This window comes from Microcaecilia unicolor, chromosome 1 (genome assembly GCF_901765095.1).
Source record: "Microcaecilia unicolor chromosome 1, aMicUni1.1, whole genome shotgun sequence".
In the NCBI taxonomy this organism is placed as follows: domain Eukaryota; kingdom Metazoa; phylum Chordata; class Amphibia; order Gymnophiona; family Siphonopidae; genus Microcaecilia; species Microcaecilia unicolor.
The window spans coordinates 132,899,373-132,924,702 of NC_044031.1; the positions used below are offsets into that span (position 1 = coordinate 132,899,373).

General features: G+C 39.3%; 1 protein-coding gene across 8 annotated transcripts in view; it reads left to right on the top strand.

Moving 5' to 3' along the window:
• VPS50 (VPS50 subunit of EARP/GARPII complex) overlaps positions 1-25,330 on the top strand; it is a 463,388-nt gene that overhangs the window by 272,144 nt on the left and 165,914 nt on the right. For 7 of the 8 annotated variants that reach the window (XM_030200504.1, XM_030200521.1, XM_030200476.1 and 4 more), the window contains 5 exons: positions 1,291-1,382; positions 7,245-7,339; positions 7,616-7,714; positions 16,193-16,283; positions 20,625-20,786. In XM_030200504.1, coding sequence (XP_030056364.1) covers positions 1,291-1,382; positions 7,245-7,339; positions 7,616-7,714; positions 16,193-16,283; positions 20,625-20,786 — 539 coding nt within the window. Of the gene's footprint in view, positions 1-1,290; positions 1,383-3,934; positions 4,134-7,244; positions 7,340-7,615; positions 7,715-16,192; positions 16,284-20,624; positions 20,787-25,330 lie in introns of those variants that run through there. The other variant, XM_030200530.1, reaches the window with a different exon arrangement.

Consider the following 25,330-nt stretch of genomic DNA (forward strand, 5'->3'; position numbering starts at 1 on the left):
CAAAGATTAAAAAGTAATAGGAATTATAAAAATTAACAATAATCACAAATACGTCCCATGGAAAAACACAGATGGTATAAAAGCATTAGAAAAATATAATAACATACAGAACAAGGAACGACAATAAAACAAAAATACAAAACCCATTAAAAGAATAACAAGATACAAGTTAATGCAATAAAATATCATTAATAACAAAAATAAAACAAACCACATTCATACACACAAACAAAAAGAAGATCGGCAAGGGACTGGGATGGGCACGATGATGGGATTGTCATGGCCGCCTAACTTAATGGATTATTTTATTGCACTAAGGACCTATTTTATATAATTTTATTGCTGATATTTGAGAAGTACATACAAATAATGAATATTATTCTTAATAACATGCAAAATAAAATTATATATATATATATATATATATATATATATATAGTCCTTTTACTAAGGTGTGCTGTAGAATTGTGTATTGGACGTGCACAGGTCCATTTTTCAGCGCACCTGCAAAAAGACCTTTTTTTTTTTTTTTAGCTGAAAATGGATGTGCGGCAAAGTAAAAAATCATCGCATGCCCATTTTGGGTCTCAGACCTTACTGCCACCCATTGATTTAGCGGTAAGGTCTCACGCATTAACCAGTTGGTAATTGTCAGCATGCATACACTACTGATTACCGCCCAGGGCATGTGGTAGCCAGGCAGTAGCTACAAATTGACGTGCATAGGCACCTACATGCATTAGTAAAAGGGTCCCTGTATTTTTTGTTCAGTTTTACTTCATTCTTTTATTATATAAAAATGTTTGATTAGAAATAAGATAGTAGTATACAGAATGTGTACATGCTGTGTACACTGTATAGTAAGTGTGTCATAAGTAGAAATACCTAATCAGTTATAATCTGCAGGGTAATTCAAAAGCAATTTACCCAAGTATACAGTATAGGCTACCTGAAAAATCTACACCTGTTTCCCAGGTAAAAGTGCATGCAAGGAGTAACACACATATATCTACCTATAGGAATAATAGGTTTGTTCTGAGATGATACATGCGGATTCCATTTTCTGAAAGCATGGTCATTGTTTTGAAAGGAAAAAGTATCCATAGAACATGCAGATGTGGATCAATGTGCATGCCTTTTTATCCACACATGATGGGTAGTTAAATTGTCTTTTTACTCGTGTAAGGGTCTTTGAAAATTGGCCTTTAAATCAAAATGGTCCACACTGGTTATAAAATTATGAATTATGTTAAATCTAATTGTGTTTCATTGGTCTACACTTTGTTTTAGATTGCAGTAGCACAGTGGGAAGCGAAGAATCAAATTTTGATCGCAGTTATGTGAAAAAGAAATTAGAACATGGGCTAACACGAATTTGGCAGGTTTGTATTTATATGTTTATATTAAAAATATTTTTGTAAATAGACTGTGTAATTCTACTCATCTGAACCTTACTCTGCCACTTGCTGCAGTTTCATTTTGATGATCTCGGGTACATTTAGAAGCTCATTTTCAAAAGAGAAAACATCCAAAAAGTGGCATATATCTGCATTTGGACGATTTTTTCACAAAAACGTCCAAATTGTTATTTTCAAAACCAATTTTTAGATGTTTTTCTATGACGTCCGTCAGAATTGTGTTCAAATCACAAAGGGGCGTGTCAGGGGCATGTTAAGGGCGGGATCTAGGCGTTCCTAACACTTGGACGTTTTTCAGCCATAGTGGAACAAAAGTGTCCAAGACTAAAACTAAGATGTTTTGAGCTAAAACCTGTTTTTATAATGAATAAGGCACAGAAGGATGCCCTAAATGACCACTGGAGAGAATCAGGGGTGACCCCCTCCCACCCCCCACAAATGTGAATACAAATATGATTTAGCAGTCTCTATGACAGCCTCATATGTTAGAGCCAGGTCTATTATAGCATCATTCATGTCCCTGGAGTAGTGTAGTGGTCAGTGCAAGTTCAGTGCACCATGGAGTGGGGGACTCTGGTCCCTATCTCTCTCTTTCATTCTCTTTGAGCTTAATATTCGTATATCTATATATCACAAGATGTCATCCTTCTTTGATTGATACGTCATACTGAGTGCTACTCATTATACTTTGAGCCTGCACAGCTGATTGCTCCTTTTGGCGGGCTTTTTCTTTTATAAAATGGACTTAATGTGAACACGCCCCTTTTGACTTCACAGAAGTGCAATTGAATACGCTGAGCTTTTTTCCTGCATCGGCAGTGGATTACAATTGTAGCAGAAGCCTTGCTTTCATTCTCTTTGAGCTTAATATTCGTATATCTATATATCACAAGATGTCATCCTTCTTTGATTGACTCCTGAAGAAGGCGTCTGTAGCGCCGAAACACGGCTGTGTTGAGTCGAGTGTATATTTAAATAAAGAGATTGTTCCTATCTACGTCGCCTACTGGTGTTGCTCAAGAGCCTACTCCTCCTACTCCCCCTTTCCTCAGACCCTATCTCTCTCTACCTGTCACGTTTGTGGGGGGAACTGTGAGTCCTGCAAAACTAACCAGAAACCCACTATACCCACATATAGGTGCCCTCTTCACCCATAAGGGCTACTACTACTACTATTCATTTGTGTAGCACTGGATACAAATTATAGTGGTAGATTGAATTGGTGGAGGTTAGCGTTATATATTAAGGAGGGCCTTGAATCGAATAGACTAAAAATTCTGCAGGACATGAAACACATCTTGGAATCCCTGTGAATAGAAATTTCATGTGTTAAGGGGAAAAGGATAGTGATAGAAGTGTACTACTGTCCACCTGGCCAGGATGAACAGACAGATGTAGAAATGTTACCAGAAATTAGGGAGGCTAAAAAAACTGTGGAACACAACAATAATGGGTGATTTCAATTACCCTAATATTAACTGGGTAAATGTAACATCAGGGCATGCTAGAGAGGTAATATTCCTTGACAAAATCAAGGACTTCGTTGTGGAGCAACTGGTTCAGGAGCCAACAAGAGGAGGAACAATTCTAGACCTAGTCCTTAGTGGAATGCATGACCTGGTGCAGGAGGTAATAGTGTTGGGGCCCCTTGATAACAGTGATCATAATATGATCAGATTTGATATGAGCTCTGGAATAAGTACACACAGGAAATCCAATGTGTTAGCATTTAGCTTTCAAAAAGGAGACTATGATAAAATGAGAAGAACGGTGAAAAAAAAACTTAGAGGGGCAGCTGCAAAGGTCAAAGATTTATATCGGGTGTGGATGCTGTTCAAAAATACCATCCTAGAAGCACAGGCCAAATATATTTCATGTATTAAAAGAGTAGGAAGGAAGACTAAACGACACCTGGCATGGTTAAAAAGTGAAGTGAACGAAGCTATTGGAGCTAAAAGATTCATTGGAAGAGGTTTTTTTTATTTTTATTTTTTGCTTCCTCCTGACTGTTGGCTGTACATGTATCTGAGGTTTGAAGCTTTTCCTACTACTATTACTTATCATTTCTAAAGCGCTACTAGACGTATGCAGCGCTGTACACTTGAACATGAAGACCACAGACCCTGCTCGACAGAGTTTACAATCTAATTAGGACAGACAAACAGGACATACAAGAGATAAGGGAATATTAAAGTTACACACTGAGTGAAGAAATATTTTCTCAAATTTGTTTTAAATTTAACAGCTTCATTGGGTCTCCTCTGTTGTGTACAGTGAAGCGCCCACTCACAGAATTACTACCTGTCTATAACCCCTTAGTTTCTCATTACCTAACTAGTAGCTAAAAGTTAGAGCAGGTTGTATGCATGACATCTTGGTTTCGGTCAGCATATGTGAAGGTTGTATTGTGGAACATGTCCCAATGATTCTGGATTGCTGGGGATCCTGGCTATTTGATGCACTGATGCAACACATGTGGATGTGAGAGATGAAATGCTATTAGCCATTATTTGTAGCCTTGCAGGTTTGTGTGGAAGAAGGTGAGATGATGGGGAAGATATACCACCAATGAAAAGTAAAGGATCGCCTGATGTGTATTAAGACAAAGTGCCTGGCTTTGTGTCAAGTGGATGCTTTGCTTCATGGAGAAGACATTTTGTGAGAAAAGAATGGAGATTAGCGTTTGTATATATGAGGCCAAGTGTTTACTTTTTGACACCTGCTGGACTTGCATGTCAGTGTTTTGTCAAGCCATGCGTTTTGCTAAAACATTTTCAATAAGTAACTGGTAATAAGACATAGAAGGATGCCTAGATGTTTGGAATTAGGGCTGTGCATCGATTAAAATGCTAATCCTGCTAATCCTTTGTGTGTGACTTTATGATTTATGTTTAGAGGATATATTTGTATATGGGTTGTTTTTATCTTTTTTTTAATTGGGGGTGAGATTTTATCTTCTGACCAAGATGTAACACTTTTGGTGGTATTTGTTTCTATTGTGGCTTTTGATAAGGAGGGGTGGACTGGGGGCCTGCATGGCTATTGGCCATTACCGAATAATTTAAATACTTTTGCTAGTGATCAAAAGGGGGAAAGTGAATGTTGCAGGCTGCTCGTTTATTAATTTTGGATTATACATCTACACCTATTGAAGTTTGGATGGGTAAAAATGAAAGACTACCATAAGATCTTAAATACGTGAAAAAAAATCACTAAACAAAGATGCATTTTTTCAAATGAGATGCTGTGTGTCCAGATTTCAAGGGGGCATGTTGGGGGTATGTTTTGGGTGGGACCTGGGCGGCACCAAAAGATAGATATTTTTCTGCAATAATTTAACAAAATGAACACATCTAGGGCCAAAATTGAGGCATTTTTGGCTACACCTGTTTCATTCATGACTAATTGACCAAAGGTTTCCCAGAAGACCAAATGACCACTGGGAGAATTAAGGCATAACCCCCCTTACTCCCCCAGTGGTTACTGACCCCCTTCCCAGCTCCCTGAGGTGTGACAGTAATGGTTAATACCAGGCTGATTGCCATTCCTATTAGAGCAGAAAGCAGATCCCAAGAGCAGCCTAGTAGTTAGTGCAGTGGACTGTAGAGAAGGGGACCCAGGCCCATATCCCCCTGTAGCTGGTACACTTGTGGTAAAATGTATGAGCTCTCCAAAAATACACCAACATATAGCTTGAGAGCTACTATAGTGGTGTATAGTGAGGCACAGTAGATATTTTTCTGCTCCTGGAGGGGTCACCATACAATATAAGGGGGCTGTAGTGAGATATGTACCTGGGACCTTTTATGTGAAGTCTACTGCAGGGCATTCTAAACCGCTCCACCATCTGTGTGGCCATTCTACTGAGAATGATGGCTGCCAGACATTCCAATGGCTGATTTTTTTTTTTTTTAATCTTGGATGTTTTATTTTCCAAAATGGTCCCAAGAGAAAAATGATTTTTGGAAGTTTTTAGCAAAACATCCAAAATTGGGTTTAGATGTTTTATTAATAACACCCCTCTAAAATTTCAGCTGAAAATTCATCTTAATTTAGGAGCCTAAAAGTTATGCCTATAAATTTAGGCCTGCCATTCATTTGCCTAATGAGCCTAATTTATGAGTCTACTGCTGAAAATCAGTGCCAAAGTCTTAAATTTTTTTCCCCACACTGAATCCACCCATGCTGCCACCCATTTTTTATGCTCCTAAATTTAGGAATTTCAGTGAAATTTTGAGTATAAATTTAGGCACTCAGTCCTAGGGAACATAACCCTAAAAGAAGCATAAGTCATGTGAATTATCCAGCCCTTGCAACTTTAATTTTGCGCTCTAGTCTGTAAATATTAGTCAGAATATAAAAAAGAAATCCTTGTCACCAAAGCGTACAGGTCAATAAAACAATATGTTTAGAGCAAGGGGCTGAGAACCAGGGGAGCATAGTTCAAATACCATTGCTGCTCCTTGTGATCTTGGGCAGCTCACTTAGGGACCCTTTTACAAAGCGGCGGTAAGCCCAAGACAGGCTTACTGCACACTAGTCTGGAGCTAACACCGGCCCAACAGAGGCACCGGCAGTAGTTCCAGCCCCGGTGCGTGCCATTTCCCGTGTTAGGGAAACTCGTCCTATATTTTTTAGTGCGACACTAACCCGGCAGTAATCAGACAGTGCTGCTTGCTGCTACTAGGTTAGCATGAGAGCCCTTACCACCACCTCAATGCATTATACCCCCCCCCCCCCCCCCCCCCCCCGCATGGCCACGCGATAAGAGCAGTCTTACCAAATGGCTATGTTCTTTTTTTTTTTTTTTTTCAGCTTTTTTACCCGCTACAGTAAAAAGGACCTTAGCACACAGCAAAAAAGGCCCCCACCACTAGCACAGGCCCTTTTTACCACAGCTTGGTAAAAGGACCCCTTACCCCTTTATTGTCTCAGGTACAAACTTAAGCCCTGATACTCAAAGCTTACTGTGCTTGCAACATTTAATTTAGACTGGTTGCAGCTAGTCTAGTGTGCACGTTGTTCAGTGTTTAATTCACAAATGGGTTCTATGTCACTTTGCCTAGCAGTTACCAATAATCATATACAAATATATTCCAATGAGCTCATTAAGTATTAAAATGAGCATTTCGTGCGATGCACAGATGTTTCCATGCACTACATAGAAAGGAGCGCCTATATTTAACATGCAGAATTTTCCGGCAGGTCTGGAGCTGTTGTTGCATGAGGGTGACTTCTCGGTGGCGCAGTCCATGTGTGTGTGAAATGTGCCATGTGTGTATATTATGTGTGTATGTGTGTCCTGCACATAACAATAGTGTTAAAAATTTTCGTGGAACAAAAAATCAAAAGGAAACTGCAAATGTGAAGTCACTGGATGCACACTCTTTTTTTCTCCTGAGCATGCATAGAACATCAGCGCTTCCTGAGAGACTGTTCTGCGCATGTGTTGGGTGTTTTTCCCTACTGAGGCACTTGCAGAATTTCCTTGCATCTCATTTGCATGTGATTTCCTTTGAGCATCAGTCACTGTTTCGAAATCAGTAAGTTCAATCGTGGCTATAAATGCACGCAGTATTTAACTGTGAGCTTTGAGCATGTGCCTGTTAGATTGTAAGCCCTTCAGATACAGGAAAATATATACGGTATCTGAATGTATCTTTTGAACTTCTGAGAAAGGTGTGAGCTAAATTCAAGATCTTCATTTTATCACAGAGTAGAAAAGGACCAAAACTGTATGTGAAAATTCACCTAGTAGTTGACGTGTAAAATTTTAGTACTGCATTAATACTGATGTTGATAATTTTCCTGTTTTTTTTTTTTTAGGATGTTCAGCTGAAAGTGAAAACATATTTTCTTGGCACAGACATGTCAAGCTTCAAATATGATGACTTCATCTTTGTACTGGATATAATCAGCAGGTAGATTAAGCATTTCAATTAAAGTTGATTTTCAGTTTTAATTGAGCCATTTTAATTATTGATGAATTAGTTTGTAAAACTTACATGAACACCATTTTGTATACTAATTAGTATTTCTTTAGATGTCTGTTCTTGTGGCTGCAGTTTCTAACAGTTGCACAAGGGGATTTGTATGGCATAACATGTATGAATAATTTGATATGCAAATAATTTCTAATTGCAAATCATTAAGATTAAAGGGGCTTCCCCCTCATAAAACTGTTTTTAATGTCACAGGCTGATGCAAGTTGGAGAAGAGTTTTGTGGAAGCAAATCTGAAGTTTTACAAGAATCAATAAGAAAGCAAAGTGTTAACTATTTCAAAAACTATCACCGGTAAGTTGATTGACATTGGTATCTTTGATTTGTAGGAATGAGAGATGGAGAGGATTACTCTCAAAAGCTTGTAAAAAAATGCATTGTTAGTCCATTAAAAAGATATTACCTACAGCTTGGAATGAGAAAAGCACTCAATACAACCAATGAAAAAGTAAAACTAGTAGCATTTGGGGATTTCTGTTACAGTATGGACATGTTACTGCTGAGGCTACCACCTTACAACCTCGGTTCATGTGTTTTAGCTCTATTGCTTCCTTAGCTGTGAAAAAGATTTGTTTGTAAGTTAATACCTTTCAAGTATTTAAATGTCTGCAGCATATCTCTCCTTTCCTCTAAAGTATACATATTCAGGTCTTCATGTCTCTTCTCATATGTTTTTTGGTGCAAACCCCTTATCATTTTTGTCTCCTTCCTCTGAACTGCTTCAAATCTTTTTATGGGCATAGCAAGATACAGCCTCCAAAATTGTGCACAATATTCCAAGTGGGGCTTTACCAAAGATATGAAAAGGACATTAACCCCTCTTTTTGTTGTTCTGGTCTATGCCTCGTGCTGTGTAGCATAGCATCCTTCTAGCTTTGGCCACTGTCTTATCACATTGTTTTGTCACCTTAATATCTTCAGACACTGTCACCCCAAGATCTCTCTTCTGGTTTGTGCATATCAGCTTCTCCCCCTATTACATTACAACTCCTTTATATTTCTTCTCCCCAAGTGCATCACTCTGCAAATCTTTACATTAATTAACTGAAGGGGGGGGGGGGGGGGGGGGAAGTATTAGGCAACAGAATCAATTAACAGGAATTTTTTGAAAAGGAAAGATTTCAAAAATGTACGATAAACCAAGAAATCATGCTGGGATCTTACATACTTTGGTAAGGAATTCCACCATTTAGTACCTTGATAAGAAAAAGTAGCAGAATAGATTGACTTATAAACTACTCTTACAGGTAGGAAAATGGAGTCGCAAGTAGTCTGTTACACCAAAGGGGTTGCATTGCATGAAGGCAAAGTAGCAAGGGGTAACATATAATCGGGCAGTACCATGTAAAATCTAAAATATGAGAGCGCAGAGTTCGAAAATGATCCTGGCTTTAATGGGGAGTCATTGCAATTTTATCAGCAGTGGAGTAGTCCTCCCAAAGTGTGGAATATGCAGGACAAATCTGGCCGCAGTATTTTGGGTAGTTTGTAGTTTTCTTAAGACACATTCTTTTCAACCAGCATAGATAGAGTTACAGTAGTTGAATTGGGTCAATACTAGAGATTGGACAAGTAATCTGAAAACATCAGTTGATAAAAAAGGGCCTAATACACTTCAGCTTCCAAAGTCATTTAAAAGATTTAGTGACTACATAGGATACCTGAGATTCAAAGGTAGTGCTGATCAACAATTATTGTAAGAGTGGTTTCCAAGGGATAAGAAATGCAATCAATGCTAAAATTGCTGCAGGGATCATGGTCAAACGGACTAGTTATAACCAAAAATGTAATCTCTTCCCAATTTAATTTTAGCCTAAATTCTGAGGCGCAGGATTCCATTAAGTCATGGCCGGTTTTAATTAAGGAGCAATCATGACATTAAATAGTATTGGAGGTAGGGGAGAGCCTTGTGACTCACCACAATCGGGAGACACAAGACAACAATAAGGAACCTGACATCTTGACTCTGTAAGACCTTGACATCAGGAAACCCTGGAACCACAACATTACTTCCCCACAGATCCCAAATAGACCATGATCCACCACATCAAAGGTACCGTTGAATTGCATAACCAGAGAACCTTGTTACCTAAGCAGATTTCTTTCTTGAAGGTAGAAACTAAAGTGGCTAGGACAGTCTCAGTACTGTAACGCAGCCTGAAGCCAGATTGAAGCGCATGAAGGAGGCAAAATGGGGAAATGTAGTTAGCTGAGTTACTACTATTCCTTCTATTACCTTGGCTGATAAGGTTATGGAAGCAACTGGTCTGTAATTGACAACATTACTCTAGTGTCTTCTTTACTTTGGTGCTTTCTGACTCTGGCAAAGTTGCCATCATGAATTATTTCTTCAGCATTTATCCCTGTGGATGCAGTCTATTAAATAAGCTTATCCTCTGTTCTTATTTTTGAATTAGATCTCTTTTAGATCTTCAATTCTCTTCTTAGCATATCCTTCTGTATATATAGATAATTTTTCATTTACTAGCAAATAAAAATTCAGCTTGCTATGAAAGTATTCTGTATTGTTGCATAAGGTATTTGGTTAATTGAATTTTTGGATTGCCTTATAAGACCCATTATTAAATGTTAAAATAAACTGTGCTGTTACAGAGCATTCTTAATATTATGTAATTGGGCTATTTTGGCGGATCCAAGAGTCTGAGGTCGCATTGCTAGAAGCTGCCAGTAGTAACTTGGACAAAGAAGGATTGATCAGCCTCTGTTATAAAAACCTTGTTTTAAACAATGACTGGGATTAATAGAATATAATTTCTCCATACCTGTTTTAGGTTACTTGTACAGTTAGGATTTCAACAGGCTATGCTGAATAACCTATGGTACAATTTCTTCATAATATTAATAGTAAAATTCATACTCTTGGAAAGAATTGCTAGAATTTTTCATGACAACACTGAGCGCCTACCAACTCCTGTGCTTGTACATTTGTAGTTCAGTAGTGATTCAGAAGAAAACCTGCCTCCTACTGAACCTCCAGCATCACTTCCTTCAACCTGCCAGATGTAGATTGGATGGTTCCAACTGCAGAATCGGAGAGAAGTAGAGAGATTGTGGATGCTTTTCAAAGTGCTCTGCTCAGACAAATGGTGACGGAACCCACGGGGGAGGGAGCGACGCTGGATCTGGTGCTCACAAATGGGGATAGTGTGTTAAATGTCCGAGTGGGTGCCCACCTGGGCAGCAGTGACCATCAAACGATTTGGTTTGATATGACAGCTGTAGTGGAGGGCGGCCACTCAAAACTCAAAGTCCTGGATTTCAAGCATGCTGACTTTAGTCAAATGGGGGAATACCTGAGGAAGGAGCTGATGGACTGGGAGGGCGAACGAGAAGTGGAAAGACAATGGTCCAGGCTGAAAGAAGCTATGAATAGGGCCACAAACCTTTATGTAAGGAGAGTAAATAAAAGCAAGAGAAAAAGGAAACCGATATGATTCTCCAAGAAAGTGGTTGAGACAATAAAGGCTAAAGAGTTGGCATTCCAGAAATACAGAAAAACTCAAGAAGCCGAACACGGAGAGGAATACAGGAGGAAACTGAAAGAAACCAAGAGAGAGATACGTCTGGCGAAAGCGGAAGAACAAATGGCTAGAAATGTAAGGAGGGGTGACAAAAATTTCTTCAGGTATATTAGTGAAAGGAGGAAGACTAAAAAGGGAATTGTGAGACTGAAAGATGCTGCGAACCACTATGTAGATAGCGATGAAGAAAAAGCAAATTTGCTAAATAGATATTTTTGTTCTGTTTTCATAGAAGAAAATCCTGGAGAAGGACTGCGATGGACTGGCAAAAGTGCAAATGAAAATGGAGTAGATATAGCACCGTTCACGGAAGAGTGTGTATAATCAACTTGAAAAGCTAAAGGTGGACAAAGCCGTGGGACCGGACGGGATCCACCCTAAGATATTAAAAGAGCTCAGAGAGGTTCTGGCGGGTCCTTTTAAAGATTTGTTTAATAAATCATTGGAAACGGGAGAGGTTCCATGGGATTGGAGAACAGCGGATGTGGTCCCTCTTCACAAAAGTGGTGATAGAGAAGAAGCTGGAAATTACAGGCCGGTAAGCCTCACTTCGATTATTGGAAAAGTAATAGAAGCGATTCTGAAGGAAAGGATAGTGAATTTCCTGGAAGCAAATAAGCTGCAAGATCCGAAACAACATGATTTTACCAAAGGGAAATCGTGCCAAACGAATCTCATTGAATTCTTTGACTGGGTGACTGGAGAATTAAATCAGGGATGTGCTATAGACGTAATCTACCTAGATTTCAGCAAAGCTTTTGACACGGTTCCCCACAGGAGGCTCTTAAATAAACTTGACGGGCTGAAGATAGGACCCGAAGTGGTGAACTGGATAAGGAACTGGTTGACGGACAGACGCCAGAGGGTGGTGGTGAATGGAATTCGCTCGGAGGAGGGAAAGGTGACTAGTGGAGTGCCTCAGGGATCGGTGCTGGAGCCGATTCTGTTCAATATATTTGTGAGTGACATTGCAGAAGGGTTAGAAGGTAAAGTTTGCCTATTTGCGGATGATACTAAGATTTGTAACAGAGTGGACACCCAGGAGGGAGTAGAAAACATGAAAAAGGATCTGCGAAAGCTAGAAGATTGGTCTAAGGCTTGGCAATTAAAATTCAATGCGAAGAAATGCAAAGTGATGCACTTAGGGAGTAGAAATCCACGGGAGACGTATGTGTTAGGTGGTGAGAGTCTGATAGGTACCGACAGGGAGAGGGATCTTGGGGTGATAGTATCTGAGGATCTGAAGGCGACAAAACAGTGTGACAAGGCGGTGGCCGTAGCTAGAAGGTTGTTAGGCTGTATAGAGAGCGGTGTGACCAGCAGAAGAAAGGGGGTGTTGATGCCCCTGTATAAGTTGTTGGTGAGGCCCCACCTGGAGTATTGTGTTCAGTTTTGGAGGCCGTATCTTGTTAAGGATGTAAAAAGAATTGAAGCGGTGCAAAGAAAAGCTACGAGGATGGTATGGGATTTGCGTTACAAGACGTATGAGGAGAGACTTGCTGACCTGAACATGTATACCCTGGAGGAAAGGAGAAACAGGGGTGATATGATACAGACGTTCAAATATTTGAAAGGTATTAATCCGCAAACGAACCTTTTCCGGAGATGGGAAGGCGGTAGAACTAGAGGACATGAAATGAGATTGAAGGGGGCAGACTCAAAAAAAAATGTCAGGAAGTATTTTTTCACAGAGAGAGTGGTGGATGCTTGGAATGCCCTCCCGCGGGAGGTGGTGGAGAGGAAAACGGTAACGGAATTAAAATATGCGTGGGATAAACATAAAGGAATCCTGTTCAGAAGAAATGGATCCTCGGGAGCTTAGCCGAGATTGGGTGGCAGAGCCGGTGGTGGGAGGCGTGGCTCGTGGTTGGGAGGCGGGGATAGTGCTGGGCAGACTTTTATGGTCTGTGCCCTGAAAAAGACAGTTACAAATCAAGGTAAGATATACACAAAAACTAGCACATATGAGTTTGTCTTGTTGGGCAGACTGGATGGACCGTGCAGGTCTTTTTCTGCCGTCATCTACTATGTTACTCACATTTCCTTGGTGATCTGTCAACTAGATAATCAAGACTTTCAGGGGGGGGGGGGGGGTGACTTGTCAAGATGCAGTAAAAGTTTGCCTTTTCCTGCATCTTGATATACTGCCAGATTCCGCAACCTGTGGGATCTCAGTACCACAGGTTGCTGAATCCTGTCTTTAGAAGAATGTCGCTTGCAAAACACTTCGCCAGCAGCGTTATTCTTTTGACCCGGGAACATCAGACTGTAAAGTCACTGCCCGATATTCCTGGGCCTGCAGATCTGGGTCTCCCCAGGTTTCTGGTTCCCCTGATCTAAGCCCCCCCCCATAAGTCCCACAACCCTCCCATGGGCCACCTTTAAGAATCATTGGTGGTCCAGGAAGGAGGGTCATCCGGGGATCCACTGTGTCTTCAGTAGGAGTGGTGCCCAGTCGCTCTGTCCAGTCCTGTTGTGGCTTTAAAATAGTGCACCTAGCGGTAGCTTGCATGACTACTGCTGGGGAGGAGTCCAGAGGCCTGGGGGGGGGGGGAGGAATCCAGATTTGTAGACCTAAGAGCATTGGGCCGTGATTTTGCATCCCGATACTCCCGCACAGTAAAATAACCCCAGTAAAAAGCTGGGGTTATTTTACTGTGATTTATGGTCCCTAATGTTGCGTTAGGTATTTGCTTAGTAATGAGAATCAAAGCATGAGTTTGCATATTTTGCATCTTATTTCTGTATAATCCATGGAGATTTAAATATTGCAGTTTTAGTCAAGCAGCGTTAGGGCTGTTTAAGTCACATTGAGGGCCAATTAACGCGACTTACCCTTAACGCCATTTGATGAATTTCCCTCTCACTTTGTGGCTTCTCATTTTACTTAAAACGCATAATTATATGACTGCAGGGTCTAGGGTACAGCACTATTCTGCCGGTAAGTTCTTCTCAGTGATCAGTGATATCGCTTGTCATTTTTATTGCTTGAACATTGGAAGTATACTTTTCCACAAGAATATCAATGCCTAAGAGTCAGCCTTAACAGTAAGAAGGGAAAACATGTAGGTTTCTGCAGAATGTTGATTCTGTATGCTGAAATGTAAATCTCATAGAATATGCATTTGCTGATCCAGGGAATTACTCAAGAGTCTTAACTGGATTGTGAAAGGCTCTGTATTTTTAATTTGATGAGTATAATTGGATAAATTCCCACAGGTATGTTCGTTCTTTCCTCTAGATCACTACAAATAGTAGTCCAAATATAGGTAGTCTGAATAATGTTCAAATCAATGAACTGATGTTTTCTTTCAAATTAACTATATGTGTATAATGTTGGAATTTTCTGACTAAAGGCACCTAGGGGATTAATATGTTATCATTTTATTTGTTAGAAAAAATGAAATGCCGTGACTACACTATGAAAATTAGATTTAACCATCCATCATATTCATACTGTGATTTCTGCTTGGATTATTATAATAATTACATTTCTACAAGGCCTAAAAGAAGGAAGTGTGTGTACCCTGGAGACTTGGCCTTGAGGGCTACTGATGAGTCAAGTTTTAGAATATCCCTAATGAATTCATATGAAGGAGATTTACCTGTTTACTTGCTTCACATCTTGCTCACTTTGAAAAGGCTTTCGCCAAGCACTAGCCACCAATGAAAGTAAACTATAAAAAAATAGACTACTGTTGCAGGCCAGATGAAGGGTCTGCATGAGTCAGAAATGGCCTGCAGACCATACTTTGATACCTCTCTGGAGGCATTCCAATAAATACATTGGAAGCTTAAATAATATAAAAAAAAAAAAGCAAACTTTTTTTTTTCCAGTAGAAAGGAAGTTCTAGAGCAGTGATTTACAATCTTGGTCTTCAGGAGAAAGGAAGTTCTAGAATAGTGGTTTACAATCTTGGTCCTCAAGGGTCGTAAATATCCTTAGTTTTCTGAGTATCCACAATAAATATTTGTAAGGGTATTTTCATTTATTTGGTTTCAGAACCACTTTAGTTTGGCTATCTTGGTTACCAAAAAATCTAGACCCTTTTGTGGCCTTTGAGAATCAGGATTGTGCATGTATTTGGAAAAGAGTCAATACTGAAACCAAGTAGACTTAAGAGCCACATAAAGATACATTTTTTTTCACAGGAAAGTTGATGAATGCATAGAACAGCTTTTCTGTGGATGTGGTAGATACAGAAACAATATAGAAAGTATGGAATAAATTTAGAGGACACTTAGCTGCAGGGCAACAAGGATAAAGCTGAAAAATAATATTCAATATTACAAGAGAGAGAATACATGTCCAAAATAGGTAGTAATCTTTGTCATCCATCACATTCTGTGCTTAATATATTTACGGTCAGAGTTTCAAAAATGCCTGCAGTGCTTACTCACTGGAGACAAAATAACACTTGTTATGTACTCACCTTCTTCCATCAATATATATATTTTTTTTTTGAGGGGAAGGAAAGCTGGCAGGATTTTATAGAGAATGTGTGTCTTGTCTGCCCAGTACACACCTCCCACCATCTGTGCAGCCCTCTCTCTCCCTTTCATTCTTCAAAAATCCATGCACTTCCGCTCCCCTCTGCTTCTTTCTGTCCTAAAACCTCCTTCTACTAAGCTTCCTCATGAGGGCTCCTACCCAGTTAAATCACATTGGATGCAGTACTCATACAGTATTCAGCTGCACTTAACTAATGAGTGTCACTGACTACTAGCATAGACTGTGATGGCATTCTCCAGTTATTGCCAAGGTGATCTGGGAGCATAGGATCTGTGGCTGATTGAGCACCCCCCAATATTCAGAAAATTCCTTGTATATGTCCAGGGAGGGGTTATTTCCACTGGGTTTAGCACCCCCGATAATTTTGAAAAGTTGGATCCCGTGTCCGGGAGTGGATCAACAGCAGAGCCAGAAATTATCTAGGCACAATCAATATTCAGTTCTGGTATCCGGATAACTATCCAGGTAAGCTGGGCTAGATAAAACAGTTCACCAGTTTGCCAGGATAGCTAACTGGGTACCAGCATTGAATATCAGTGGTGCCTGGATATTTTCCAGAAGCTACTAAAGACCCAGGTACTCAGATATGATTTCTTGGTTTTGTAATATGTAATTTCACTATTACTGTTAAAGAATGAAAAATGTGAGCTGAATTAAACAGTTTTCAGTTTACTTTAATGCTCTTAGTTTTAAAAACAGTTTATCATTTTCCCTTAGAACGCGTCTTGAAGAACTGAGAATGTTCTTAGAGAATGAGACCTGGGAGCTTTGCCCGGTGAAGTCAAATTTTATCATTTTGCAGCTGCATGTAAGTGGTACTTCCAGTTATTAACATGTTCTCTTCTTCTTTATGTGGTTTTATTTTTTTTTTACTTCTGTTAAATTGAATAATTACTATAAATGTATTTTTTATAGACAGTTTGTCATGACATAAAAAAATAATATTAACATGTAGTCAAGAATAAAAAATGTAATAAAAGAAAATAATCAGGCAGGGTCAAGGTCATTCAAATTGCCAGTTTCGAGAAGGATCCAAAGGCCCTGTTTATTAAGGCGCGTTAGCGTTTTTAACGTGCTTACAATTAGCATGCACGCTAACCGTGTAAACGCCTATAGGGATATTTTAGGTATGTACACAGTTAACACATGTACAAGGTTAACACATGTTAAAACTATTAACGCACCTATAACATGGCTTAGTAAACGGCCCCAAGTTTGCAGATGCGCCAGATGAATTAAACAAATCCCTATGCAAATAAATTTACTGTATTCCCAAATATCTTAGTATATGTTATCCCAGTTACTACTTATGGCTCCAGTACACTTTTTCTTCTTAGTACTGTCCCTTCCTAATCTGTTTCTCCATCTGAAACCACTGGGCACTGCAGGAACACATTGTCCACCCTCTATATTCATCATATCACCATCTCTTTTTTTCCTCTTCCTTTTTCTCAGCTCTCAACCTTCAACACATCCTTCCTTCCATTCATCCATCTCCTTTCTATCTGAGTACATCTCGCCTTCGTCGCTGTGCCTTCGTCGCTGTCGTCATACCTCTCCTACTCTTCTCCGTACTCTCTTGCTCCTTCTGCTCTCCGCTGGGGACATTAATCCCAATCCTGGTCCTCCACATCAGTTCTCATCCTATTTGTGCAGGTCATACCGTGATATCTCCAATCTAATTTCTGTTCCTCTCCTCCCCCCTTCTTCCCTGCCTTTCTCTTGCGCTCTGTGGAATACCCGCTCGGTCTGTAACATACTTTCCTACATCCATGACCTCTTTATCTCTCGTACTCTCCATCTGCTTGCCCTAACTGAAACTTGGCTTTACCCTGAAGACTCTGCTTCAGTCGCGGCCCTATGCCGTGGAGGTTATCTTTTCTCCCATACTCCTCGCCCGGTTGGCCGCAGAAGTGGTGAGGAGTTCCTTACCAAAAATCAGTGAACTGTTAAAGAAATTAACAAACCAAGAAATTATATTTATTGGAGGATAGTTGTCTAATATACAGCGACTGTAAGTTTGAGCAATAAAGAGCTAACTTTCTTAGCTGTAATAGGACTAAACGTTTTTCAAACTTGATTAATGGGAATGCCTGAAAAGAATGTATCAGATATTTCTAAAATGTATGATGCAGATATACAGGACCGATCTTGTAAAAGATCGTTGCAAATTAATTCTATCTTTTTACAAAAAAATCAGCAAGCTCTTGAGAAGTAGGTTGTGACTTAGTAATAGATACAGAATCTGAGGTGCTAATATATTATCAACAATCTGAAAAAATGTTTTAGAATTTCCAGGACTAGCATCAATAATTTTAGCATAGAAAACTTTCTTTGCCTCTACAACATGAAATTTGTATGACTTAAAAGCAGCCCTGACGAAGAAGGGCTACCTTCGAAAACTAATCAAAAATGTATTGTTAGTCCAATAAAAAAGGTATCATCTTATTTTCTTTTCTCTGTTTTATTTTATTCTATTTCTATTGATTACCTTTGAAAGTGGACTAACACGGCTACCACATCTCTCTAAAAAAACAAACAAAATCCCCCCCCTCCCCCCCCAAATCAGAAGATTCAATAAAATCATGAAGCAAGCTTATTATCTACTGACCTAGCATTAACATAAGGCACAGGCACATTAGAAGAATTGTAACAAGGCCTATAATCACATATCAAAGTATGCAGATTAGTTGGATTCCTCTGAGATTGATCATGGCCATTGTTCTTAGAAGGCTGGTTTACCAAGGACTGTCACAGGATGGCCAGTTCCTAGGTCTGGGCCTGTGATTGGTAGAACATAGGACAGGAATAGCGTGACCCACTATTTCCACATTGTCAGACAATAATCCGTTAAACCCAAAAGGGCTAGCAAACAATAAAACAATAACTTCATAAATACTAGGTTGCAAAAAAAAAGAAAATAGAAAATTTAAACCCATGCACAGCACCATGCCAGGCACTACCCTTTAATGTTGACAGCGTCTGATGTCAGCAAGGTGGCAGAGCAGGCTTCCACGCCTGCAGAGTTAGATACCAAACACCAAGCACTGAGAAGATGGAAACTGTGCTAGGTCAGAATTCAATTGAAGTTAGTAGGAGGGCTGTTCCTTCAGCAGAGAAAACTGTGATGTATATATGGAAAAATAATCTGAATTTAAAGACGCAAAATACTAAATTCTGACTTAGGAGTCACTACCAAAGAAAATGATTTTGGAGTTATGGTGGGTAGTATATTGAAGTTTTTAGCCCACTGTTTTATGGCCGCCATAAAAAAAGGAAATATGATATTAGAGATTCAGAATGAAATGGAGAACAAAACTGAGGAAATCATTATAGGTCCATGGTATGACTGCACCCTGAGTACTATGTGTATTTTTTTACAAGGGTTATTACTAATGGGTGTTAAGGGAACAACACATTTGCCACATATGTGTTAAATGGTAAAATTGTACGTTATTTTACTGTAACATGTTAGTTTACACAGCCCGTACTTACTTAACAATGTGATGCAAAACACCTCATTATTGTGCAAATTGAATAAGGCAGCTTCTTGCATTGAACTTCACAAACTGAATTACTGGTGGAAAGATAATGCCAGTTTAGAGCTGGTGTAATTTTTCTTCTTCAAGAGTATCAGTCCACTGAGGCATGGCCCAGTGCTTCCAGGGACCATCTTAAGGGGTCGAGATAAAGTATGTCATGAACACCTCTTCCTTATCCCAACCCTTCTTGCAGAAGACACTCCCCAGTTCCTTCAGTAAGCACCATTCCCCCACCTCATTATTAAGCATCCACTGGCCTGGCTCATCAATTCTACTACTACTACTACTTAACATTTCTAGAGCGCTACTAGGTATTCCTGGTATCTAGTAGTGTGGGGCAGGAGCAATGGCCAGTTGCTTCTGCCCGATTGGATGGTGGGTTCAGAATGGCACTGGTCAGTCTTTAATGTTAGTTTCACAGTACTTCAAACAATATATTTGCAATAGTGGAGTACCTCACTGTGTATTATAAATAAAAAGGCCTCAGAACACCCAAGTAAACAACTTGTTGTGGTGCTAATCAATCATAAGCATAAGAACCTCCAAGTGCATCTAATAAATTAAGCCCAAAACAAGGTTCATTAAATTCAAAAACTTACCTTTGAAGAAGATTTCCACTGCTAAGCTTGACTGTGTGTTAACCCTTGAAGTGATTGCAGATTGTTCTGCCTTTTTGCTCAACACATACCAATCGATTCATTGACAATATTTGCCTATACACAAATCAGACACAGTATTGGCTAGGTCTTGTGACTCCAGAGGCAGGCGTTTATCGCCAAAACATAGACCTGTGTCTCGTCTGACGTGCTAACCACGCACCCACTCTCTGCCTCAAGACACCCCGTGCCAAGAAAAAAAAATTGTTTTTTTTTTTTGCGCGAGGTTAACATGCGCACATGGCAAAATTACCAGGGGATGCCTCAGTGCACCCCGCAGTACACCATTTGTTGCAGTAAGCGCACATTAATGCTTACTGCAGCTTAGTAAAAGGGCCTCGTAGTATGACCTTTGAAAATACATTTGTCCAACCTTTATTAGGAAACTGTCTTTGGAATCGCTTTGCGCTATATGCCTGATTTTGTCACAAAACTTTTATCACAACATTATGTTCTTCGCTAAATGCCATTTTGCTAAAACAGATCTTAATGGTCACTTCCTGAATGATGTCATTTTGAAAACAGGGGTCATCCAGTTTTTACAGCATCTTGCAGTAACACCTGTCAGTAACAGTAATAATTTTTTAATGGTAGTACATTTGTTTTTGGGTTATTTGAAAAAATGTTGAGAGTTCTCTTTTTTTTTTTTCTGGACACCATGTAATATAGATATAGATATATATATAGATAGATCTAAAATGGTTATTTAGTATCATTTTAAGATATATATTGCTGGATTCAGTGTTACTGTTTGGTCTTTATTTTGTTTATAGGGGTGGGATACTGTGATTGGAGTATTACAGGGTAGATGCTGCTTATGTATTGCTTGTGCTCCACTGAGAGATCCCATGGTGACCTAACAGAGAGAATATTTTGGTAAATAAGTGTGTGTGCACATATGCGTACACGTACACATTGGCTTATGTGAAATGTTTTCTATTCCTTTTATAGGAGTTTAAATTTCTTGGACAATCACAATCGCCATCAGTGTCACCTAGCAAGCATCCTTCCTCAGCAACCTCCTTGTTCGAACAATATTGTAACGGAGGAAACCCTTTTGAGATTCAAGCTGATAAAGATGATGAGACAGAAGATGTACTTGCTGCTAACGGGGTATGAAGGGTTTTATTTACATAGTAATGGTTTCCATAATAAATCAGCATACTGCAGAAACGAATTTATGTATCTAGCATTTTTGTTTCATCTGATTATAAATATAAATCTCCAATGGTTTTGAGAAAAACAGTGGTAAGTTTATCATGTGCAATTAACTGCTACACAGCAGAACAGTACCGATAATGGATATTGATTTTGTCCGGCTTCATTTGCTGTGTTCTACTTGTCCCACCATACCTTCGTTTTGAAACTGGCATTCAGTCTAAAATAAAGTTCTACTGTAGCCATATAAATATCCACAGGGAAATAGTTCTATAAGGTGGAACAATATTTGGGGATGACTACTACATATTCTAATTACAGTACGAGATTTTGACTTTGGAAACATTTTGTGTTTCTTTTAAGTTCTTATTTGTTTTAATACCATACCTCAGCAGTGGGAGTTGAACTTTTCTGTGTGTGTGTGTTTTAAAATTGTGTTTTGTTGTAACCTACAGAAAAAAATTGCAGCTCTGCTTGACTAACTAGTACAGATCTGGAAATTATGGTCTACGTTTTCTGCAGTTCTGAGTTTCATAATAACTTTTTAACCTGCTGTATTTTTCCACAGTCACCGGTCCATATTTAGACTTTTCACACATGACATTTCACCATCCCTGCTTTTGAGTATGTTCTCTGTTTTTCCAGATGCTAAGAATTAACTTCAGAGCTGGCAATAGCAAGGTATTACCAGTCTCTTTCTTGGAATAAGAAATTTGCATTCTAAGGGAATTGCTTTCCATGCAGCTATTTCAAGTGAGATATAGGAGATGATTGTAGAAGCCTTACGTAGCATCTACATGTGTAAATACTGGCATTGGGTAATTATCTTGTTCATTTCTTTTAAAAGATAATAGATATTTTATACTCATTAGCATTGAAAATGACCTTATCTAACTGGAAACCCCTTCAGCATATTGGTTTTCATTATTAGTGGAGTTTAGGAGCTTAAAAATTACAGTAGGCTTATAAATTTAAAACTGATACATATTTGCCTAGATTTGAGCCTAATTTATGAGCCTAGTGCTGAAAATCAGTGCCAAACTCCTAATCTCTTTTACCCTACTGTAAATCTGCTCCTGCTGCCTCCTACTTTTTGCGCTCTTAATCTTAAGAGTTTAGTGAGATTTTTGAGCATAAATTTATGCTCTCAAAGTTAGAAGCATAAATCCTTTGGATATCAGGCCCATAGGCTTTACTAATCAGCTAAGTAGCCTTTATCTTGTGGTGTTATTAAAGAGTGAAGGAGATCACATGAGAATGTTTGTTAGGAAGAAAGTGCAAGAAGAGAGCTCTTTCCTAGAATCTATACTAAGCTGTGGTAGAAAGTGGCCTGTGCTAGTTTGGATGCATCAAATTAGCACGCACTGGGCCATTTTTTACCATGGTGGGTAAAAAGGTCTTTTTTAAATGGGGCGGTAAATGGCCGTTCACTAATATTAATAGCAGCGTGCGGCAATTTACTGCCAGAATCTTTAATGACACCTGTTTACTTGGTGGTAAGGGCTCACACTCTACTCCTACGGTATTCAGACAGCGCGGGTTAATGTGGCCATGCTGCTGATTACCACCGGGAATGCCCCCCGCAGTAGAAAATAGAAAATTATTTTCTAGTGGGGGAAACAACGCTTGCTAACTTCAGAACTACTGCAGGGTGCCTGCACTACCCCGACGGTAGTGTCGATTTAGCGCATGCTACCTGTGCATTAGCCCTACCACATCTTAGTAAAAGGGCTCCTATGCACGTAGATTGCAGAGAATCAGAAAGAAAGGTCCACAGTTTTATTTTCATTAATAATCAGTTGAGGTAAGGAAATAAGATACTAATGACCATTTGCCATCTCTTGGTACAGGAAGGCAGGTTATTTCTATAAATCAAAATCTATCCATTTTCTGGTTAAATTCACAGTTCAGTTGTCCTGAGTCATATAGCCATCTCTACCTGTTTTTAAATCTATGCTGAAAGCCCACCTTTTCACTGTTGCTTTTAGCTCCTAGCCACTACTCAATTGTCCATTCCTTCCTTCTCACCCCTTACTTCCCTCACCTGTAACTAACTGTCTTGTCTGTCTGTATTATTTAGATTGTAAGCTTTTTTTGAGCAGGGACTGTCTCTTTGTGTCATGTGTTCAGCGCTGCGTGCATCTGGTAGTGCTATACAAATGCTAATAATAATATAGCACCTTAATTTTTATAGAAAAGATGATATTCATAGTCCTTTCTGGAAAGAACTACCTTGCATTGTTGCCTGTGTTATGAGATACTGTAAAATTGATATGTTAATTTATCATTGAATTCCTGCCCGTTTCTCAGACTTCTGCGTATTGGATTCTTTTCAAGCTCTTTTATAAAACACCACAGTGAAAGAGCACAAGTCTGTGCCACTAGAGGGAATGAAGCATAAACAGGAAGTCTTTATTTGTCAGTCTCTTGCCCAGCACACAATGTCTTGGCTGTGTGTTTCCTTTTCATTAAGATGAAGTATAGTTCAGAATTGTGTTTTATTTATTAGAAGATTCTGTGATCTGTAATGTTGTTTTTGAACTGAAGTGCAATTTTTATTTGATAATATTTTAATTTTATAAAAAAATGCAATAAATTGACTGCTTTTTAAATTGTAGCGCTAATAGCACTAACTGGACTAAGCACAGCACAGTATATCTGTATCTATATATCTTCCATATATGACCGAAACATCAAAAACATTTCATTAAAAAAAAAAAAAAAAAAGAATACAGCTAAGCTTCACATAATTATTGTCAGAAAAAATAGGGCAATATGTAAAAATGTGGTTTACACTCCATGAAGGAGCACCACATTCATGGGTGGATGTAGGCCCATATGAAACAAGTTGACTTACATACCTACTACCTCTCTGCATTGTGTCCATATAGATCAAGTTCAGACCATAATTCAGACTTATATTTTGTCTACTCGGGCTGCTTAAAAACATTAAGTAATAAGCTTCAGATTCTGCAAAATACTGGGTCTTGACTGTTATTTAGTTTAACAACTTAACCAGAAACCTTATTGCAAAATCAAAAAAACAAACAAAACAAAAAAAATTAAATCAATAATTAAATTAAATGTGCTCAGTTTTTTTGGTGTGCTATAGTGTCAGAGTTTTGAGAAGCATTTACACTCCATTCTCACATCATCGCACGTCCTACCACCAGCTAAATGTTAATGTTAAAAAATATCAAAAAATCTTTTTCATTAAAGATAAAAACAGCTGTTAGATATTTGAAATTACTTAGCTTGGGTGCTGGTGCGAACAAAATTATCAATGTTCATAGAATATCTTCTCAAAACTGCGCCCCAGTCATCTTAGACTTCCTGGATGCTGATCTACAACAGAGGCTCCAATAGCATATTTTCTTCTCAATTCATGTGATTTGAATTTCTAAATTCCCTGTTCCCCTGTTCCTGTTATTTAGTTTAAACAGATTCGGGAGAACATCTACTTTGTTATATAAATTGTATTGGTTGCTGATGGAGGCCTGGATGAAAACTGCCCTGTATGACTTTTAGAATATTATATGGTCAGGCCCCATCATATACAGTGGGGGAAATAAGTATTTGATCCCTTGCTGATTTTGTAAGTTTGCCCACTGACAAAGACATGAGCAGCCCATAATTGAAGGGTAGGTTATTGGTAACAGTGAGAGATAGCACATCACAAATTAAATCCGGAAAATCACATTGTGGAAAGTATATGAATTTATTTGCATTCTGCAGAGGGAAATAAGTATTTGATCCCCCACCAACCAGTAAGAGATCTGGCCCCTACAGACCAGGTAGATGCTCCAAATCAACTCGTTACCTGCATGACAGACAGCTGTTGGCAATGGTCACCTGTATGAAAGACACCTGTCCACAGACTCAGTGAATCAGTCAGACTCTAACCTCTACAAAATGGCCAAGAGCAAGGAGCTGTCTAAGGATGTCAGGGACAAGATCATACACCTGCACAAGGCTGGAATGGGCTACAAAACCATCAGTAAGACGCTGGGCGAGAAGGAGACAGCTGTTGGTGCCATAGTAAGAAAATGGAAGAAGTACAAAATGACTGTCAATCGACAAAGATCTGGGGCTCCACGCAAAATCTCACCTCGTGGGGTATCCTTGATCATGAGGAAGGTTAGAAATCAGCCTACAACTACAAGGGGGGAACTTGTCAATGATCTCAAGGCAGCTGGGACCACTGTCACCACGAAAACCATTGGTAACACATTACGACATAACGGATTGCAATCCTGCAGTGCCCGCAAGGTCCCCCTGCTCCGGAAGGCACATGTGACGGCCCGTCTGAAGTTTGCCAGTGAACACCTGGATGATGCCGAGAGTGATTGGGAGAAGGTGCTGTGGTCAGATGAGACAAAAATTGAGCTCTTTGGCATGAACTCAACTCGCCGTGTTTGGAGGAAGAGAAATGCTGCCTATGACCCAAAGAACACCGTCCCCACTGTCAAGCATGGAGGTGAAAATGTTATGTTTTTGGG